This window comes from Manacus candei, unplaced genomic scaffold (assembly GCF_025592945.1).
Source record: "Manacus candei isolate 608988 ecotype Guabito, Panama unplaced genomic scaffold, ASM2559294v1 h1tg000023l, whole genome shotgun sequence".
NCBI classification, from domain to species: Eukaryota; Metazoa; Chordata; class Aves; order Passeriformes; family Pipridae; genus Manacus; species Manacus candei.
The window spans coordinates 20,843,261-20,863,987 of record NW_026138071.1 but is presented as its reverse complement, the minus strand read 5'-3'; the positions used below and the strand labels follow the sequence as shown (position 1 = coordinate 20,863,987).

General features: G+C 38.6%; 2 protein-coding genes across 3 annotated transcripts in view; both read right to left on the bottom strand.

Moving 5' to 3' along the window:
* GTF3C3 (general transcription factor IIIC subunit 3) overlaps positions 1-20,727 on the bottom strand; it is a 170,410-nt gene that overhangs the window by 58,654 nt on the left and 91,029 nt on the right. The window lies entirely within an intron of this gene.
* HECW2 (HECT, C2 and WW domain containing E3 ubiquitin protein ligase 2) overlaps positions 1-20,727 on the bottom strand; it is a 160,953-nt gene that overhangs the window by 99,221 nt on the left and 41,005 nt on the right. The window contains exon 2 of the mRNA XM_051787997.1: positions 10,845-11,185. Coding sequence (XP_051643957.1) covers positions 10,845-11,136 — 292 coding nt within the window. The 5' untranslated portion in view covers positions 11,137-11,185. The remainder of the gene's footprint in view (positions 1-10,844; positions 11,186-20,727) is intronic.

The following is a 20,727-nucleotide window of genomic DNA, read 5'->3' as shown; positions in this document are numbered from 1 at the left end:
ATCCTTGGGAAGCAAAGAGAATCCCAAAGCCTTGCCTACCTAATGTATAAGACACATATGTTACTAAAATGGTGTCCTCTCACTTATTTTTAAACTAACTATGTGGGACTGCAGTCAGTTGCCAGCGCAGTGACTCAGCACTGCCCTGTGCAAGGAAACTCCCTGCTGGGACTCTTCTCCAGGTCCTGGACCTTTCCTTACAGAACAAACACACCTGCTTTGGGCGCCAGCAGCAAGGGCTCCTGAAATCAGGATGCAAATTGTTGCGAGTAATTAAATAAGAAGCAAAGTACCTTGCCCATGCAGCCTTCAGATTTCACAATGCTATTTTATAAAAGCTTGGTAGTAGTCAACTCAGGATCTGTATATTACTTCTCTCTGTTTACATTCAAGTTCAGCAAGGTCCTTAATTTTGCATTACAGTCTGCCTGTCACTTCTCAGTCTGCACCTCTCAGGCTTATACCTCTGTGAGTCTAAAAGCATGGCCCACATTCATAACAGCAAAGCTCAGAAGCTCTTTTGGGATATTTGTCTTCCAAATCCTCTTGGAACATGGAGTATATATAATAGATTTTCAGAGACTATTTATTAATTAGCATCCACAGAACTATCAAGGGCGTCTATGACTTCAAACACAGTATCCTCTATTCAGTAAGCAATTTATTTCAGGAGGTTGACTCATTTCCTTAAAGCTTTTTCAGCTATCTGTTGTGACTGAAAAAAAATTCAGAAAATTTAGAAGTACTCAAGGAAATGAGCCAACACATCCTGGAAGAAATTCATCCAGTATACGCACACAATAAGATAAGTCAGTCTTAGATATCTAAAGGAATGAGCAGGAAGGAGTTCTAAAAGAACCTGAAATATTTTCTGTGAAACACAATGTTTGTTTCCCATCATCTTAACTCTCCTTACACCCACTTTAAAAGCAACATACTATGGCTAATCAGGAAGTGTTTTTTCTAAGCTGTTTTTTTTTCTCCCTGCAAAGAAAAAAAAAACCTCCCCTGAAATAGTTCAGTGAATCTCCCCTATATTTAAAATAAAAACACTGCTGCCAGTGTGCCTTATGAGAACTTTCAGATCCCTGAAAGTTCCTATCCCTAGAGGCACAGAGTCCATGGTCTCTGGTACCTATCCCTAGAGGCACAGAGTCCATGGTCTCTATACACCCAAGACAAAGCCTCCTCACCGAGATGCATAATGCACCACTGAACTACCTCACCACACACACATTACCTTCATGGGTTTCCAGCAACCTATCAGTGTATCAAGACACTAGTAAACATTCTTGGGTATCAAATAAGCCACCTCAAAGTAACTGGTAGAGTTCATGCTCTAGCTAAACAGAAGACAGCTTTTATGCTTTATTAGTTTTGTAATGAGGTGGATGACTTCTTCAGGGTTAAGATTTACCTCTGAAACAAAAAGGATACCAATATAGTTATTTCTAATCTCAAATCTTAAAGCTGATGTCATGAAGATGAGAGAAACAAAGTCAAACACTGCTTATGATGTGTACTAAATAGCTCTGAAGATTAAACTGGACAAGATCAAAGCTAAAAGAAACACAAAGGTCATGCTGCAATTCTTTAGAAGCAGTATAATTTTACCAGTGCCAAAAAAATCAAAGGCAAATATATTAAAATCATCACTAGAAGTCAAAAAAAGGAGATAACTATTTTGATTATTTAACTTCTTAGCATGAAATCTCAGAAGTAAAAAGCTTTCTCTCTCTCATGGTGTTAAGAGGCAACAGTAAAAAAAGGATAAAAAACTATGTAGACTAATGCAGGCAAAGAGGTTTTATTAATTTGTGTGAATGTCTTGAAATCACCTAGAGATAACATTTCCATTATTATTTCTTTTACATTCCTAGCAGAATATTTTTCAAGAGCATTAATTCCCTGAGACTGTGCAGGCAAAGAACAGACCCTGGAATTGAATAGAACTAGAAACAAAGGTTCACCAACTCAGCTACTCCCAGCAATACAAGTAAACACAGGCCATAAATAAGTAACTGCAAAAGGTGCAATCAGACTTGCACTCCTATTACAGCAGTCTACAAATCCTATTCCATCCCACCCTCTCTGCTGGGATCCCTTCTGCACATTGCATCTGAGCAGGTCCGGTGGCAAATTACGGACAAAGAGCCTCCCTCTCACTCCTGCTTACACACTCCTGCAGGTACCCCTGCTGCTGTCCCTCAGCACCTTTGAGATGCTAAATTGGCACAGAGCTGTTTGTATTGGGAGAGTAAATGCTCTGCCATGTTAGTGCTGCAGCCAATAGCAGCACAGATGACAGTAATTCACATGAATCTAAAATACAGTCATTTTCGTTTAACTGCTTGAGCAGGAGAGGAGAGTACTCAATTTAATGTCCTGTAATTAGGTCTGCTTTCCAAAACCAAAATCTTACCTGCCAATGACTCAGAACATTCAGCAGAATGGACAACAAAAGCCAAAGCATCACTTGGGGCAACAGCACTGATGTCAGGTGGGATGTCTGGGATTTTACGTGCTGAACAGGCAGCATGGGTGTGTTGGGGGCACTGGACTTTTCACCCTACTTCTCAAATAATTTACAAGTTAAAGAACACATCAAAGAAACTGTTGTTGCTTCGAATTAAATACTACCTCGTTGATAACTCTTAAAAATCTTATTCATTGTTGACTTTGGTAGCTTGTTCCACCCTTATTCAGTATCTGGAAAGCAACTGCCTGCCTGTTTCTACTAAAATTCAGAGATGCATCTATGTTGAAAAATTTGTCAAACTGAATTTTCTCCCACCCTGCAGGCTACCATCTGCTGAACTATGTCATGCATGAAACTCTATATAAGAATTAAACTACAGTGAACACAGAAATGTATTTTTTTTTCAGTTTTTTTATGAGGTCATTACGGGAAATTTATCTCAGTGACAAGAGAATGTGCCTGTTATTGCACTATAATGTTTTTCTATGCATATTTCATTTTATGAAGTCAAATCTGTTTAGGCATAACTGGCTTCATATGCAAGAAACTGCTTCCACATTTGATGGCAAAGATAAAACATTGATTAAGTTCCTGATCTTGCAAGGTATGGAATGTATTCAGTTATTAGTCCTCTTCACAGATGACACCTATTAGATCCAAGCTTTCAGTTTTCATCTGTTGAAAATTATCTTCAAGTATGATTCCACTCACATGAACTAGATTTTTTACCATCAGATAAAGCTTAAATTCTCAAGGAAGGGAGCATTTAATGGAGCATGAGAGTTCATACCATATCTGAATACAAATCTATCTTTTCCTCTTTGCCTTACTACAGTACATGCAAAATGACTGTGTTATATTTATGGAAATTGTAGGTTCATTTTTTGCATTACTGCACACTGGGAGATAAGGGATTAATTTATTCCCAAGGTTAGGGCAGGAATGACAAGGGCAGTGAACCTACTAATTTTTATGCACTTTCAAGGACAACTGACACATTAGCAACGGAATGAGTGGTCAGTGACTTGAAACACAACGGAAGACTAAACAGTTTGACATTAACTCTGAATGACTGTTAGACAAAGGAGGCTGATCTCATGAAGAGAGTTTGACCAGACCTTGAAACAAAGCTCAGAAGCACAGAATTTGCTTGCCTGAAAACTGGCTGCCCACCAGAGTGAGAGCAATGGAGTCCTGGATGCTGCTGGGCACAGAGTCAAGAAACACTGCCAATGCAGAGTCTGTAAGCTTTGTTGTTCCCAAAGAGGAGTGCCAGCTAAGCACAGTCAGTTTAACTGCACTCTTGTAGCATCTTCACCCCAGATCAGTACCTCTCTTATGGCAAACTGGCAAATTGTACAAGGGCTGGGTACTGTTCAGGCCCAGCTGAAAATTCTTGCACACCAGAGGAGTTCTCAGATTGTCAGGTCTGGCCATTCACTGGATCTTTTCTGTTCTTTTACGCTCTCAAAGAGCATAAATTGCAAGATACATCTTAATGAGCTTTGGTAGGAAAGGAGGTCTATCAAGAGCAATACTGGTACCTTCAGTAACCTTCTTCAGTTATCATTTAGGAACCTGTGTATCCAGTATCAGCATATATTAAAAGATTGTTTTAAACATACCCACCAATAAAGTGTTAATTTCGGAGTCCTAATGTGCTTGTGTCTCATCTTTTCATGTGCCACTGGTTTTAACCACACCAGTCATATCCTTAACATACCATATTTAACACTCAGCTTATAACACTTCTCCATTAATTCAGATTCCTACACTCATTGACAAATCCATGCAGATTCAGGAGCCAAGAACTTCATAAAAAATTTACAGGAGGAATTCTAACACTATGTATAATGCAGAACTAAGCCATAATCTATTTCTCACATAAAAAAAAAAAAACAATAGATGAATTAATGCAACTCCTTTTTCAATCCAGTTGTCAGTGATCTGGAATAACTGTTTTTCCCCAATGATTTTGAAAATACTATGGGGTATGTTGATTTGATGATGGAAAACAGCACAGAAAATGTCTTTTAAAAACAAAATTAAAACCAATCTCTTTCAAATTAATTCAAATGTAAGCTTAACAGAAGGCAGTTTTATGGTAAAGAGCAAATATTATGAATTCAGAAGTCTACATTGTTTTCCATTATCCGGTGTTTGCCATCTTCCCACCTGCTAGAACAGTCACTTCAAAAAGGCAGGGTGGGGAGAACACCACTTTCTGTCCAAAGGATTATAAATGTTGTCATGCCAAAACCTCTTGCAGTGAAAAGATACTGACAATGCAGCTGACAGAGTCCTCCCTGCAGCTATGTTTGTCTAGTTTTCAGGTCAGGGGTATCTCACAAACTTAAAAAACACAATTAACTGAAAAGTTTGGATGTTCTGGTAAGACTTTCTCTGTCACAGTCTAAACCTCTTCCAGACATAGGTATCATCCTATGAGATTCTAGTTTTTAGTTTTGGGGGTTTTTTTAGCAGGGAAAAAAATAATTTCTTCTTAAAACTAATAAAATGTATGTACTTCAATGGAGTGAGTGTATCTTTTACAGTATCTGCTGCAAGCAATGAAAATACATAGAGGAAACACTTTCTATTCATGTCTTCTAATTCTGTGTTAGTAAAAAAGTAGCTTTCATGTGGTCAGGATCTAGGAAGAATTGAAAGAATAAGACTGGAATGCAGTACCAGAAGGGAAAGCTTCTGAAGACCCTTCATTTGTTACAGATTGGTTTTTTAAACCACTGAAGCCTCACCATGTATGATTTTAGGATACAATTCCTGTATTAGACTGCCTTCGCTTTTCATTATCCTACTCTAGAGGTGGCCTTTCCTTAAATACTAATGAGTCACCAGCAAATGAAATATTTCAAGGTGGCTTTTTCCACACACTGTGGTTGATGACAAACCGCTCAACACCAGCCTCCTGGAAGCTGAAGCCAGACATTGCCATGGAGGCAGCTGGGTAAAGACTGACTCTTCAACACAAAAACTCAGATTTCGGCAGCAGCCAGAATGAGGAGTGATCACAAATTAATAATGTTATGCCTAGCAACTAGTCAACAGACATTAACCATACTGCTCGGATTTTAAAGTACAGAAAAGGAAAGGAAAGAACAGAACAGGAAGGGGGGGGGGAAATCAAGGGAATAATCAGACTTTTCTGGAAGATAATAAAGATATTACTTTGTATGTTTTCTATAATGGAAACCAGACAAACCTCCTGGGAATAAAGTATCTTAACATTTTATAATCTCTCTGTCTAATGTGAGTCACTATTTTAAGTGTATTAAAGGCAGTTTGTGCAAAAGCTTTTTTCTTTTTAATCTTGTCTGACCTCAAAAGAAGAGACGCCAAACTCCATTATCCTAGGAGGCTTAGTATAAATCTAGATTCTATCTAAATTGCCCTATATAACTTCACATCAGGGTGGGGGTTTTTGTTTCTTTTGGGGTTTGTTTTATTTTTTTAATGCTGTTTTGGATCCATGATGTAGGCATAACAAGAAGTCAAATGGCCTGTGTAAAGCAGCTGATGGAAACAAATGTAATGACCTTTGATAGCCAGCATTTTAAATGTGCTAAGGATGTCTAGAATGAGGGCATGCATCTCATAAATAGGACTCCGTAAATTAGGACAAAAATAGACCAATCTAGGTAATTCGGCCATGGGAGATAATCCATTTAAAACAGAATTAGGGTTTGCTTCTCTCTCCTGACTTTATATTCTTTATTTTGTACTTCCTGTTTTCTTTAAATATAAAACTTCATGACAACCCATAAAACTCATCAAGATTCAACTTCCCTCAGCATCCCACAAGCAGTGCAGAGTCCACCTGCTCATCTTCTTGAGCAGTTCTCACTTTCCAAGGAAGTCTTGGAACTCTGTTGCTATAATAACACAGTAGCAAGAAAACTGGGAGGTCTCATAAACCCTTCAAACTGAACATCCATTTCTCTTCTTTGATTCCAACTGGGTCCAATATTTTGCACAGCCTCACTCACTATAAGACTCCCACTCTTGCCATAGCAAAATGTAGATTCCTCTTAAATAGAATGGGAAAAAAACCCCAACCTCCAATATATTAAATACCACTTGTAACAATTTTTAAAACAGGCATATACAAAACAAAAGCTGAGTCAGTACTGAACAAGAAAACCTCATGGGTCTAACAGGATGTTTGTTAAATTCTGTAGTCTTCTACAACTTCAAAAGATGAAGATTTTCACTCTAAATCCTAGTTAAAAAAAAAAAAAAAAAAGAGAGAGAAAATGGACTTCTTCCTTCCTCTTCATCAAGACAGGAAGACTGAAAATTTACCTTTATTTCTCAAAGTAAGCACAGGTACAATACCTCTACTAAAAGCCCACTCTTCAAACTTCATCCCACCTTGTTGTCACTTCCAAGTGACAATGCTCATAACTGGTCCTGAAGAAGAAGTGAAAAGTCCATTCTAGGCAAAGTTTAAAGCTCAACTCAAAATGTATTTCAGATTTGACAATTTCACGTTTCATGCAACAGTGTCTGATTTACCTAAAGAGAGAAAATAACATTTCTGCCCTGCATGTAGTCTCAGTGGGACACCTCTCTGTGCTTTTATAGATGTGTTATCTACATTCTCCACACATCTCGCCTCTGGAGGTGGAAAGTTGCTTTAACAAAACTTGATGGATGGGACTGTTCAAGAAGTGCTACTGACACTTTCAAGAGTTCAGCCAGTACAAAACCAGAAATATCCAGGAAAAAGGATGTTTGCCTTCATAGAATACACTGTGTCCCTCACATACACTTTTCTTCTGATAATCCTTAGGAATACACTGGAAAGGAAAAAGAACGTCTGTACAAAGCAATCCCTCAGCAAGAAAACAGACCATGTTTTAACCATACACAATGATGAAACAGAGGAAGATACAAGTATGGTACAAGTGAGCAAACTCACATATATATCTAAAAACATCCCTTAAAATAAAAAATTGCAGAAAAACTGAGCATGGATTTAGTTATGTAGAGCTTTGTAGAATTTTTCAGTTAGGTTCAACTTTTTCCATTTAAAATGAAAGACTGAAAGTTACTGCAGAGCAGTATCCTGTAATTTAATGTCTCATAAAATACACAGCCTTTTCTACAAAGTATTTGTTCATTTATGACTTCCTTCCCTTTTTCAAAAAAAATAGCCAGAAGTCCAGAAAAAAATCCACATGCACTTAAAAAATAAAGAATCAGTCCTTCAGAATGATTCTGTGTTTCTCCCCTGAGGTTTTTCTCATTTTAAAAAGGTAACATCTATTTTCATAAGCATTTAGGAGGCCAAACATTTCACTGAAGTTGTACTGTACTAGAAAAAGCTCCATCTACTATTCTCTAGTGTAAGCAAATCAATCACCTGCAAATCAATCACAGTCTTGTGACCAACTGCAACATCCACTGCCTGGGTGAACGTGTACAGTGATTTCTGACCAGTCTCTTACAAAGAAAAGGATTAAGGAATTTTGGTGGGATTCCTAGTGAGCCACCAGAGAGTGGCAATGAAACCACACTCAGAAGCACAGAATCGTCTTCTCATTATAGAAAACTAATGAGAGTAAATTTGAGTAAATTTACTCAAACAAATTGAGTAAATTAATGAATGAAGAGGCAAGTTTCCAGAGTGTCATTTTCAATGCCTTTTTTAATGGATGTAATCCTATGTAACTTGAGGTGAAAATGTACCTGGATTGCTTCAGACATTTGCCAGATCTCTCGGTACAAATGCCTGAGGTCTGAATGATGCTCATTTTAGGATGCTTATTTTCTCTTCACAGAATTAACAACCACATTTTTCCCCCTCAAAACATTGATTCAGCTTTCATGACAACTAATTATACAACCAACATTAAAAAAAAAAAAAAAGCCACAGGACTATGCTTTTGGTCATGCAATGTGGTTTTGGGTTTTTTTAATAAGAGCAAAATATTTTCCTTTTTCTGATCCTAGCTCCTTGAAAAAATGGTGCTTTACTAGAAGACATGGGGGAATATTGGAGGTACAGCCACAAGCTGGCATATCCCCAGTGCTGTCTTGTGTTAGTGACCACACACAACTTCCACTGCCAGAGGAGAGACTTTGTAAGTTAAATGATTCTCTTTTTAAACAGAGACCAGGATGGATAACCTCAAGCAATTACATTAAATGTTAATAATGTGTTTGAGAGCTTTTATTCTTAAAAATATTCACCAACTAACATCCCTCTCCTGAGAAAATACGAAGTGCATTCAACTTGCAAAGGAGTAAGTGGAAACTGGGGGTACTTCACAGCAATTATTACAAAAGACTGAAAATCCTGGATTATACCTGTGCAATTTAACTTACCTTAATTGTGTCTATAAAAGTTATGGAAATTAAAAGTTTTTTAGGTCACACCCTTACGATTATTTTTTTTAATATTCTTTTGTTTTTAAAATACTTGAAAGTGTTTATAAAAAAAATTAAATCAAAGATAACAGGCATGCCTATCAGGCTGAATACACCCTTACGTCTCTGTTCTCTGTCGTTAAAAAAATGTACAATTCCATCATTTAGAATGATGAAACCACATGTCTTAAAAGAAAGACTGCTCAGATCTATTTTAAATCAGTAACAAAACTCTCACCACTGCCCATGGATTTCAAGCGGCAGTAGAGACAAATTTAACAAGAAAACATTCACACACTCTGGTATTACACAGTAGCATGATGGGGGGGTTAGGCCCAAAAAGGCATAAATTTGGTTGTTCCTTATAGGATTCTTACTATGTGGTAACAACATTGTTTTGTACGTTAGGGACTCAACAGACTGAAATTGGAAACATTTTTAACCCCGAAAGTAAAATAAAAATCACTTGTAGCCTATGACCAGACCCAATCAGAATTTTACAGAGCTGTGGCACTTTAGCATATTCAATACCAATCCTGAAGTGCTCTGAACCATCAAAAAACAACAGGAAGGGGTCAAGCCTTTATGCAGATGAAGCTCTCAAGGTATTTAAATTAGAATGCTTAAGCTCCATTTAGCAGTCTGTGCATTTTGCAGGAGAGATCACACTTCAGTTGCTAATGCTGTTGGGAAGATCCATTTCTGTTTATTATGGAGACACTTCATTTAGGTGATTTAAATGTTAGTGTATATCCACAGTTCATTCCAGGAGAGACTGCAGTTCATGGAGCAACTGCAAAACAGTTTTTATAACCAGGTAAGCACTGAATCAACACAAGTCAATATAATTTGTGGAGCTGCAGTAATGCTGGAAAGTAATATCCAACCAAAAAAAAAAAAACAGAACTAGAAACAGTATCTCCACAGCATGTAACATTAAGGGGTGCAGAGAGGGAACATCTTGGAAAAAGGTAGCACAGCATCTCTCCAAAATCCTACTGAGGCAAATTTCATTGCACTACACTTAGTCCCAGCACAGCCAAAATTCCGGTGGTCAGAACTGTTTCCATCAGTTTCTGCTACACCTGATTTGAGCAGCTTGAATTGACAGCTCCTTTCTACACGAGTAATGAGGTTCAGAGAAGCAGCACAATTTTGAAACAAATCAACACATCAGTCCCACTTCCTGAGCAGAGAGTAATTTTAGTGCATGTGAACTGATTCCTTGAGAAGGCAACTAAACCCCACATGCCACTTCAGTTACCCAGGTGCTACCTGTGCTCCAGCTCCTAGTGGGGACAAAGACTGTCCCTTGGACAGGTCCAAAACACACATGCAGCAGAGATGTTTGCATCTAGGGACCTGATTAAATATAACACAGTGGAAAAATCACAATCCAAATATGTAACTGATGCCAGGCTCTCAGCTCCAACTGCTTTGACCTACCGATCCACTCCTTTTGAGACACACTATTTGCTAATGCACACACAGCCCACAGGCCCTTGCATGCCAGCCTAGAGCTCTTTCCAGCTCCCTCCTATGAAATATCCTGAACAGCACAACAAAAAGAACATAAAAGAATCTCTGCAGAGGATTTTCTTCTACAAGAATTCCTCATAAACAAAAATTCTCACTCCTTCAGCATTTACTCTGAATTTTCCAGTCTGTAAGCCAGCCACCAGCAAAGGTGAAAACAGGGAATGGTATGCACATTTATTGTTTGAGAATAATGCATTTCATCCTCTAGCAGGTCACTGTAGAACCAGATCTACATTAATTAAAATCATGTTTTTGCATAGTTCACTGCACAAGAAAAGCAAAGAGGAATCCAGGGTAATTCTCTGCAATCTTAACCTCAACTTGATCTTTAGAGTAATTATGTAGTATGCCACAACACGTATCAGAACAGAAAATATGTAGAGGCAAAAGAGCAAGAAACACACCAAAATATTACAACACAGTTCTGACTTACCTATGTGATAAAGTCCTATCCAGTCAGTTGGGTCTACTTCTTCCTTAATATCCCAGAAAATGATGAGGTTCTGAGATTGTCCCAAGGTGTATTCGTACATACTGGCTGTCAAACTAGACCTGCTATCCGAGGTCACTAAATCAGTGTCACTGTTGGCACGCTGCAAGTTCATGTTCTCAGCCATGGTGCCCTGAGAGGCCAAGCTCTGCAGATTCTCTGGGCTCAGAGTATACCGGAGCTGTGGGTTGCGACGTCGCACAAAAAGCAGGTGTTCTCGGGCTGAACTGGCCATCTCCTCTCCACTTCTGTTAATTCACGTAAAAAAGTTGTTGTTCAGAGACCTATCAAAAAGGAGGAAGAAAGTTTAAAGTGAGACAGGAGGTTACTCAGTCAATTATTAAATGGATAAGCATTAGTGCAAAAATGCTCCCACACAAGCCTAAAATGGACTGAGTACAAACCTTTTCTTCGTTACTCTACCGCTGCAAACACCTCAGTGTCTGTACATTAAAAAAGCAAGCATGATTCACTTCCAATAAAACTCAGAGCCAGCCACACACCATGAAATAACATTCACAGGCCAAAAAATTGCAGAAAGCAAATCACCCAAGACAATCTGTGAAGCAAGAACAGGCACAGTAACAAAGCTAATTTAAGTCTGGCCTTAAGAGTGAAGTAGCCTTAAGACTGAAGACACAATGAATTCATCTTCCACCATAAAAATCACAGTGGTACATGATGTATATGGTAGTTTCAACAACACTCTCTACGTACTGTTTGTTCAGCATGAGCAAAATGTTGAAGATATTAAAAAGACTGGACACATTTCAGTAGAAATATGGTATTCCAGATTTATGCTACTATAAAATCATTTTGTAAGGATTTTATTTTATAAGATACAAAGCATAGCTTCTGAGATCCTGTATACCATACAAAAACACTTCAAACCACTGACTGGGGTAGTTTAGACTATAGATATATATTCAATTAGCCCATGTCAGTTCATATATGCAGTCAGATTTTGTTGTCCTTTTCCATACAGCAGAAAACAGAGGCCTTATAAATTCAACAGTTTTCCTCTAGCCCTGAGGAGACACTTCCCTGAAGTGTCTTCTGTAAAACGGTCATGCCAATATCACACAACATACATTGAGAAGCAGAACTTCCATCTCATTATCCACAGCTACTAAAAGTCCTGTCATTTGAAAATAAGCCCTCACATTACTCACAACTTGAGATAAATCATCAGAAAGGAAAGAATAAAAAAATATTAAAATAGAGGGAACAGCTTATAGGAGGGCAGAATCAGATGATCCTTTTGCCATTGAAGGAATACAAACATTTCCTTATCTTAGTTACAGGAATTGGACCAAAGCTGTTTGCCTTTTCCAAAAGCTATAGTTTGTATTAACTCATTGTTTCTTTATTTTACAGAGGAAATAAAATAGTTCTCATCTGGCAGAACCACTTGCTTTCAGAAGAAACTGAGTCTTCTAGTAATCTGTTTTTCAGTCAAAACTGTGAAAATTATCTTCTATATTATATTCAGCTGGAATAGGAGCCAGGTGAATATTTCTTCCAAAGCTGAACCAAACCAAAGCAGTCCTCCTGCCCAGCAGTAACTTCAGAGCTTACAGGGAAGAAATTGTGTCCTGGGCTCCTTACTCTCTTCACAAAACTTGCAAACAGTTTTTCAACATTTCTGAATAGTTTGTAGCTAAACCAGTGATGTCAACTATTACACTAAAGTGTCTTCTGTGGAGGACGTATACTGAAGGAAAGATATCCTTATATACATATATAAATAACCACATAGAAAAAAAATGGGTGGGTAACAATACACAGATACCTGTGTATTATTTCATGGTTTTCTTCTGGGTGTCAGAGCCTTCTGCTGTCATACAGAGATACATTTGTTCTCTTAAAATAACCCAAGCATTGTCTGACAGTGCTGTGTGTCACCTGTTCCTGGTTTCAAGCAAGAAAAACCGTAATGCAGAATTAAGTAGAACCGAGGAGAAGTAAATGAATTGGTTGGCCACTTCCATGTGTATTATCATTTTAATTAGACCTACAGTACACTACTGCTATCAATCAAATGTCTGACAATTAGAGATAAATACCAAAAGATATTAGTTATTAAAAATAAAAAACAACACTTGCAGATCCCAAGACTGTGATTAAGAAAAAAGAATTGGGTCTTTTGAGGTGTCTTTTTTAAAGTGTTTTTTAAAAGAAAAGGGCATTTTATATTTTAAGGGTTTTCCTATTCTTTCCTCCTTCCCCACATCATGCATCTTCAAAACCTGTCTCTTCATTTCCATTTCCTATCACTCATCTGTAATTTTCTTTTCAATAATATTTCAAAGTATGGACTACATAAAAAAATTCCTCTGCTATTTTTCAGCTTTTCTTAAATGGGAGATGTTTTGAAACATTAAGAACTAACAAAGGGGAAGAACAAAGTTCAACTCATCCAGCTATATGCAGTTCATCACATACTGTACATGGTTCAGCACCAAATAATGCAGAAAAGGAAGGAAATAAAAGGTCAGTTCAATACTTTTACCTATACAGTAGTGACATGGAGATGACCATATTTACTTCACAAAGTACATGACAAAGTCTTTCCTGACATGAGCAATATTTTGGCTGCACATACAAAGCCTACTATTTCTGGTGTTGGACATCAGCAGAGTTCACTCAGTCTTCTCTGTCATGTTCCTGTGCACTCTGTCTCTAACACCAGCGCCAGTGATGAAAAGGAAACTTTGTTATAAAAGGCTTTTTTAAATAAGAGTCAGGGAAGTTAGAATCTTGTTTCTCTCTGAGAAATATTACCCACTAGATTTGAAAATCCTGGATTGCTTTGAGATCAGAAGGGCAAATAAGAATAGCCACCAACTTCCCTAGAAGCCAGTGAAACACACCGGGATCAGCCAGTCCCTGTGATTCGTCCTCTTTTTTGTCCTTCTTTTTTTCACTTTGTGATCTGAGTAACAACACACACTACATTTAAGTGTTAAATGTCACAGTGAAAGAGTTGTACCACCAAGTCAGGAGGTCCCAGTTTGCACCTGAGCCTGCCCACCACAGCAAGCAGCACGTGCACCTGCCCAGGTACCACCACACTCCACACCAGGAGATCGGGCAAGATTAATTAACAGACTGACAGCGTGCTATTCACTTTGTTTTCTTCTGTCCCACAACCACAGATTTGTGTCATTTTGAACTACTGTATGCAGTGGTTTTATGGCAGAAAAATCACTGCAAAATAAAAGTCACGCAGGAGGACTACAAGTTAAAGACAAAGTTTTAACAGGAGGGATGAAGAAATTTCCTTCAGCTGCAGAGCCGTATGCTGTACCCAGGGCAGCACTGGCATTTGTTGGAACATATTGAAAATTTATATGTGGCAGATGGACAAACTCATCCACGGTTAAGGACACATGAGAACTAACTTGTACTAGCCAGGACTATACCACAGTTTGAGAGATGAGAACAACCTGAGAAAAATGTTAACTCCTTTGCAACAGCTCATTTTCATAAGTCCCAATGATTATCACTCTGCTGAATCACAGACATCATTACAGTTTCTGAAAGGAAAGAAAACCACAAATCTAAATGCTGGGTAACTTGTCTGATCCCACTCATAATACCAAGTGTCTTGAAGTTATGATTGAAACAATGATCCCAATAAATCATATAACAAAGCAATTGAAATCAGTTTGCAACCAACAAGTTAAACTCATGTGTAAATTAGCTCCTATTATGGAAAAAAGTACCTGCAAAAATTAAGGACTTGTAAGCTTTTAGAGTATTTTCTAAATTCAGTAAATAGGTTGTAAAGGGGCCCTGGTGACAAATAGTACTCTGTTATGTACTATCTCACAGTAAGCTGGGAGGTTAATTAAGGATATTTGTAAAGAGAGATATACGACACTCATATCGTCACAGGGGAAAAGATGATAGCCATAAACCCCAAGCCATAAGAAGTGATAGAAGGGAAAAAAGAACCACTAATTATTTGCAGTCTGGAAACAGGATGAAAACCTTACACAATGTCTTCCTGCCTACAAAAGAAATTATGTATCTGACATTGCATTAACAATTCCCAATGTCTGTCACTAACAACATAACCAAGAGAACACTAACACATACATCCTACCAGAGACTGAAAATAAGAATTATCCTCCCACCTTCAATTCGTGCTAAGCGCCACTGGAACAGCATTTGCATCCAGACTGTACTGTAAGGACAATACTCAGGATTAGCTCTTTGCACCTGCCCTGCCATGAAGGTTTGGCTCACCAGGCTGAATCTAATCACAGAAGCAATTTCCCTAAGTATCAGACCAAGCTGGCAAGGCTCATTGTTTTGTGATGGCAAGCTGAAATGTGGAATCTGAATCAAAAAGCATGGGGGAAAAACAGGCATGCAAGAAATCAGCAGATACTAACTCTAGCCAACTATTTCAGATGAAAAGTGAAACCTGCACCAAAGCTGCTTATCCGTATCACAGCTTTTTCTTCAGTAATTGACAAGAAGCTTAGAGAGAAATAGGACTGAATTCCTCTTAATCTCTAAGTGGCACAAATTCAGGATTATTTCTACCTAAGTACACTCCTCAATTACTAATCATAGAGGGACCAGAACTGGGAAATAGTTCCGCTTAATATACAACATACAGATAGGAAAAATCCCCTGCCCAACTTTCTTCAGTAAAGGACATTGAAAAGAAACATCAGACCTTTTCATACAGTTAAATATTCAATAGCCTAAAAAAAAAAAAAAATACATGAATGGAAGTCAGAGTGCCAGTACAGGAATAACTAAAAAAAAAATCCCACCCCACCATGTACAACAAACCAGCGTTCCCATGCTGCCTTGTTTATCTTACTCATAACAGTGATTCATTTCTTGTTTATGTAGTGATCTTTGATGTGGCTTACGGGTCTCACTAACAGCCTCTTCCCACAGCGTTTACTGTAAAACAATTCCATAGGGCTGGCCCTGAGAGCATGACCAGTCACCCTGGACAAGATCTGTGCTCTAAGGGGGTGGCTGGGGGTGTTGCTGGGGAAGTGGTGATTAACCCATTTCACTGGGGGACTGGCTTCATGTCACTGCACTGCAACATCACATCACCCACAAGAGGAGCAAGGCGAGGAGCTGGGCACTGCAGAAGCCCACAGGCCAAGGCTCAGCAGGGAGAGCCCTTGGGGAGTGCTCTGCACCAGTGTCTCTGTTGCTGTATGTCAGTTGGGCAGCAAGAACTGTCCTGCCCAACTGACCCCCAAACTTCCCCCATCCATAGAATCATTGAGGTGGGAAAAGACCTTCAAGATCATCCAGCCCAACCATTAACCGAACACTCACAGGTTCACCACTAAACCATCTCCCTAAGTCCCATATCTACACATCTTTTAAATAACTCCATGGATGCAGAACCATTTTCCTGGGCAGAGGGTTTCAGTATCTGACAACTCTTTTGGTAAAGAAATTTTTCCTAAGATCCAGTATAAACCTCCCCTGGGGCAGTTTGAGGCTGTTTCCACTGGGCCTTTTGCTTGTTACCTGGGAGAGGAGACTGACACCCAACTAGCTACAACCTCCTTTCAGACAGTTGTAGAGAGCAATGAAATATCCCCTGAGCCTCCTCCCTGTAAGACTTTGCTCTAGCCCCTTCACCAGCTCTGTTGTTCTCCTTAGGACACGTTCCTGGTGTTATCTCTCAAAGCCACTCCCACACTGAGGTAAGCAATCCACGTAATTATACAGAAGAACACACTAAGAATACAAAGAACAGAAAACATGCTGGTTTTCCAATTATACACTGTGTGACACAGCTTTGTTCAGTACAAAGACCAAACTGACCATCTCTCTCTGAGGTCTACATGGCTGAGAAAAGAATACACTTCTTGAATAAATTAAGAATTTTTTGAATTTTTCTCCACACAGAACTCAAAATTAGTGTATTTTCTGGGATAAGGTAGGACTCCAGTACATACACTGTCTTCAACTGGCAAAAGCAGAATAGTCAGAATTTACTGGCAGCTGCAAAACCTGCTTATGAAGCTGGGTGATGGTTAACCATATGGTTCACTCATATGCTTAACCTCCCTGCACTTATCCTGCTTTCAGTACTAAAGAGCTTTCAATCTCCTTTAAAGCTGCTGTGTACCCTCTGCCAGCTGGACAGATGGGCCCCTCCCAGTAAAATGCAACAGCTACTTACTCAGCAAGATCATCAGTAACTGATTTTGTCTGAGACAAAGAGATTAACTCGATAGCTCTTTAACTCAATAGCTTCCTTCCAGGCCTGTATTCTAACATTTCAATGACTATTTGGAAACACAGATTTGGTCTATGAAAAATAAAAAATAAAATAAATAAAAAAGCCCCAACAAAATAATAAAATCAGATAAAGCTCACATGGAGCATCCTTTTCTATACAGACAGAAATAAGAGAAAAGCTTCATCTTTCTGCCTAGATGTCCTTTTCTTGTTATTCTTCCTGGAATATTTCCAAGAATTTCTACTCATCAAGTTCCCTGCAATCCACATAATAGAATTTCTCTCAGAAGGTATTTCACTCTCTGATCAGTTGGATTTTTCTCTGTTAGCTAACATTCTGTCAGATTCAAGTCAAGCTAACACATTTGGATGCTCCCTACTCAGTCACATAGATAAAGATGAACATCAAAGCAGCCACAGTATTGAAGAGCCAAGAAAAATCAGCTCTTTGGGATCTCTATTTTTCTCCACTGATAAGAAAGTAGAGGGTAATAAGGGCCTTTTCACTTACATGACCAGGGCCATATCCTAAGTCTATAGGATGATTTAGTACATTAATTAATCATCTCCTATCATGTAGTGGAAATTTAATTTTATTGCAGTAGATCATGAAGTTCAATATTTCAAAAATATAATTACCATTGTATTACATAACTGTACAGTTCTGAGCATCAGCACCAGGCAGAAAACTGATGAGATCCTTCAGCTAAAATATAATCATAACTGTTCAATATTGCTACCCAGAATACGTGAATCTCCGTGTTTTAAATAATTATTTATACAGGTAGATGATACAAATAAGTCCAGTGATGGCTATCGTGGAGGAAAAAAGTGATCTTTCCAAACCTAGAGAATTTGTGATTGAATGAAACCAAAAGACAGATGTCATAAACTTCAAAAATCAAATCATTACACTTCTGACACCATTTTTCTTTTAATTACAAGGATACTCAGGATATATCAGATTAAAAGGGAAAGATGTCTCTCTTTTTTCACCCTAGTTTTTCTAATCTGAACATTTGACAATAAATTTGTATTCACTGTTTTTCCTTGAACAGCCAGTTCTGGATATTATTTTTATTTGGGGAGCTCTTGAAAGATATTAAAAATAATGGAAAACTACTATCATAACTGACAAAGGACTTAGACACAGTTGAAGCACTTAAATGTTCTTTAATTTCTTTCCTTTTAAATGGAAGAAAATTAGAAGTTACTTTAATTCAACTTTAGCTAATCGGTTAGTAACTGTCTTGAAATATAAATTGTTCTTTCCAGAAGCACAAAGAGACACGTTAAATTCAGAAACACTTTTTTTTCTGCTGATCTGCTTACTTTCTCCTTTAACAAAGCCCCCCGGACTTTCATAATAGGACAATCACTGGATACTCTTAGAAGCTGCTTAGCCTGAAGCAATGATGATGAAAGAACTTAATAAACTTGCCAGTTTCCAGAAACAAACCTATAATGAGCACGATCTTTTAACCAGGTTTCCTTTTTAACCCAGAAAATTGCCAAGAAGGTCATCTGACGCATCTTGAAAGGCACAGCACTTTGTAGATCTTCTTTGAAGAGAAATGCTTTGACTTCCCCATTCAAACCATCTCCAAAGGAGTGCCAGAATAAATTACATCTGACACTGGGCAGGCTGTCCTAGGTAGCTGGCCTCCTAGGAGAAGAGTCAGAAGCTCCAAAAAGTAATTCAGAGTACTAAAACCACTCTCTCTCTCATCTGTGGAGTAACTCGAGACTGAGCAAAAGAGGACAGAATTTCATCTAGATGTCCTTTTCCTTTGTTGCCCTGCTCTGAGCCATGCAGGGAAGAAACTGATACTTCAGTCTGCTACCTCATCCTCTGAACTCACTGTCAGGAAATCACAACTAGCAACTTCTGGAAACTGTATTCAGAAGTTTTAAGGTAAAGCTAAAAATTACTGTGCTGAAATCTGACAGGGGATGTTGCCATACAGGAGAGGGAGAGGGAAAAGGAAAGAAAGTGTTCATGCGTTCCTAGTCTGCTTTGGACTCAAACCTGGTGACTCAGCTCAGATGTTAAACATCAGCTCAGATTACAAAACCACCATATAATCTAGACTGGCTGAAAATCTACCCTAAGGGAAAAATCATATAGTTCACCATAAATATATATTGGAGAAAACAGTCTATGCAACACATTTGGCCAGAGAATAGCTCAGTTAATTCAAAGTGTAACAGAATACCTATTTTAGGCCCTTTCAAGTGATTTTCATACAGTTCACTTGTAAAGTGAGTCCTATACAATTTTGTATCTACCTGGAAACAAATGCCACTCTCATATTACCCTAACTGTTTGAGTAAGGTTTCCTTCTTCCATCCCACCAACTGCAACTTCCTCACATCAAGCAGAAGTTACTGCTCAACCCTGTTACGAAGGCCATGAGTCTGAGGGGTTTGTGTGTATTTCTGACAGGTCTACACATCCTCCCCAGTAGCCCATCAGGCACTGCCAGGCATTCAGTTTTCACAATTTATTGTAGTAATTCTCAAGCAAAAGCTTCAGCATGGAGCCAGCTGGTACACAGCAGATCTGGCCACTGGTCACAAGAGCAAAAGGTCATAAATATGCACCCATAGACTAGTGTACACATACATATACATATGTATAGCTTGGCATGCCTACAGCTATACCAGTTTTAGAGGGTACTTAATGACATACTGTGTTGTCAATGTACACAAATGTCCCACGTCCCTTCATGCCATCTCCGCAGCCAAGATGGAATCAGCGAGCCCTAAAACATTTCAAGCTAACTCAGTCAGGTGAAATATGGTGTTCAACACTGAGGCCTTGGATAACCTGTCTGAAACTGTATTGAAGAGATTATGGAGGGTTCATGTAATCCTTTCTGCTGCAGCTGCCAGGCTGTGAGATCTGTCTGGCCTGCAGATGCACCTTAGTATTGCTCTGCAGACATACAAGAGATGTCCATTGCCTAAAACTCATCCGTGTCTTTCACGAGAAGTAACAATATAAGAACTGCACCTAAATTTAAGTTAAACACACCAGATAAGCTCCTATCCTCCAAACTATTCACATAAGAAACAAAACTTGACTGGAAATTTTAGAGCAATTTCACAGCCAACAGGCTATGCTCTGTATGTATTATACACCCCCCCCTTTAACCTCCTCCTGGAGTGGCAACTACATAAACCAAGTTCATTTATTTCAGTAATCTTACCTGTAGCACCACCACTCAAAGAGTGGAGTTTACAAATGAGGCAGAAACTGAAGGTACAGAAATATAGTCATTAAACTCTGCATATCGTGAACTATGGCCTTGGATAATTGAGGATACAGTGTTACTCTGCATAAACTTTAAAACCAAAATCCCCACTGCCAGGGTTTGATCTTCAGTGTTCATGACACAGATGTGCTCCTAGCTGCTGTCCATTGGTTGTCCTCAAGAAATTCCCTTGAAGTACTGATGCAGCTGCCCTCAGTTTAGACTTTTGATGCCAGGTCACACAATCCATCTAAAATACAGCTCCCTTCAAATGGCTATACCAGAGAGACAGAATATAATCACTACGAGAAGCTATTTTGTCACAGAAT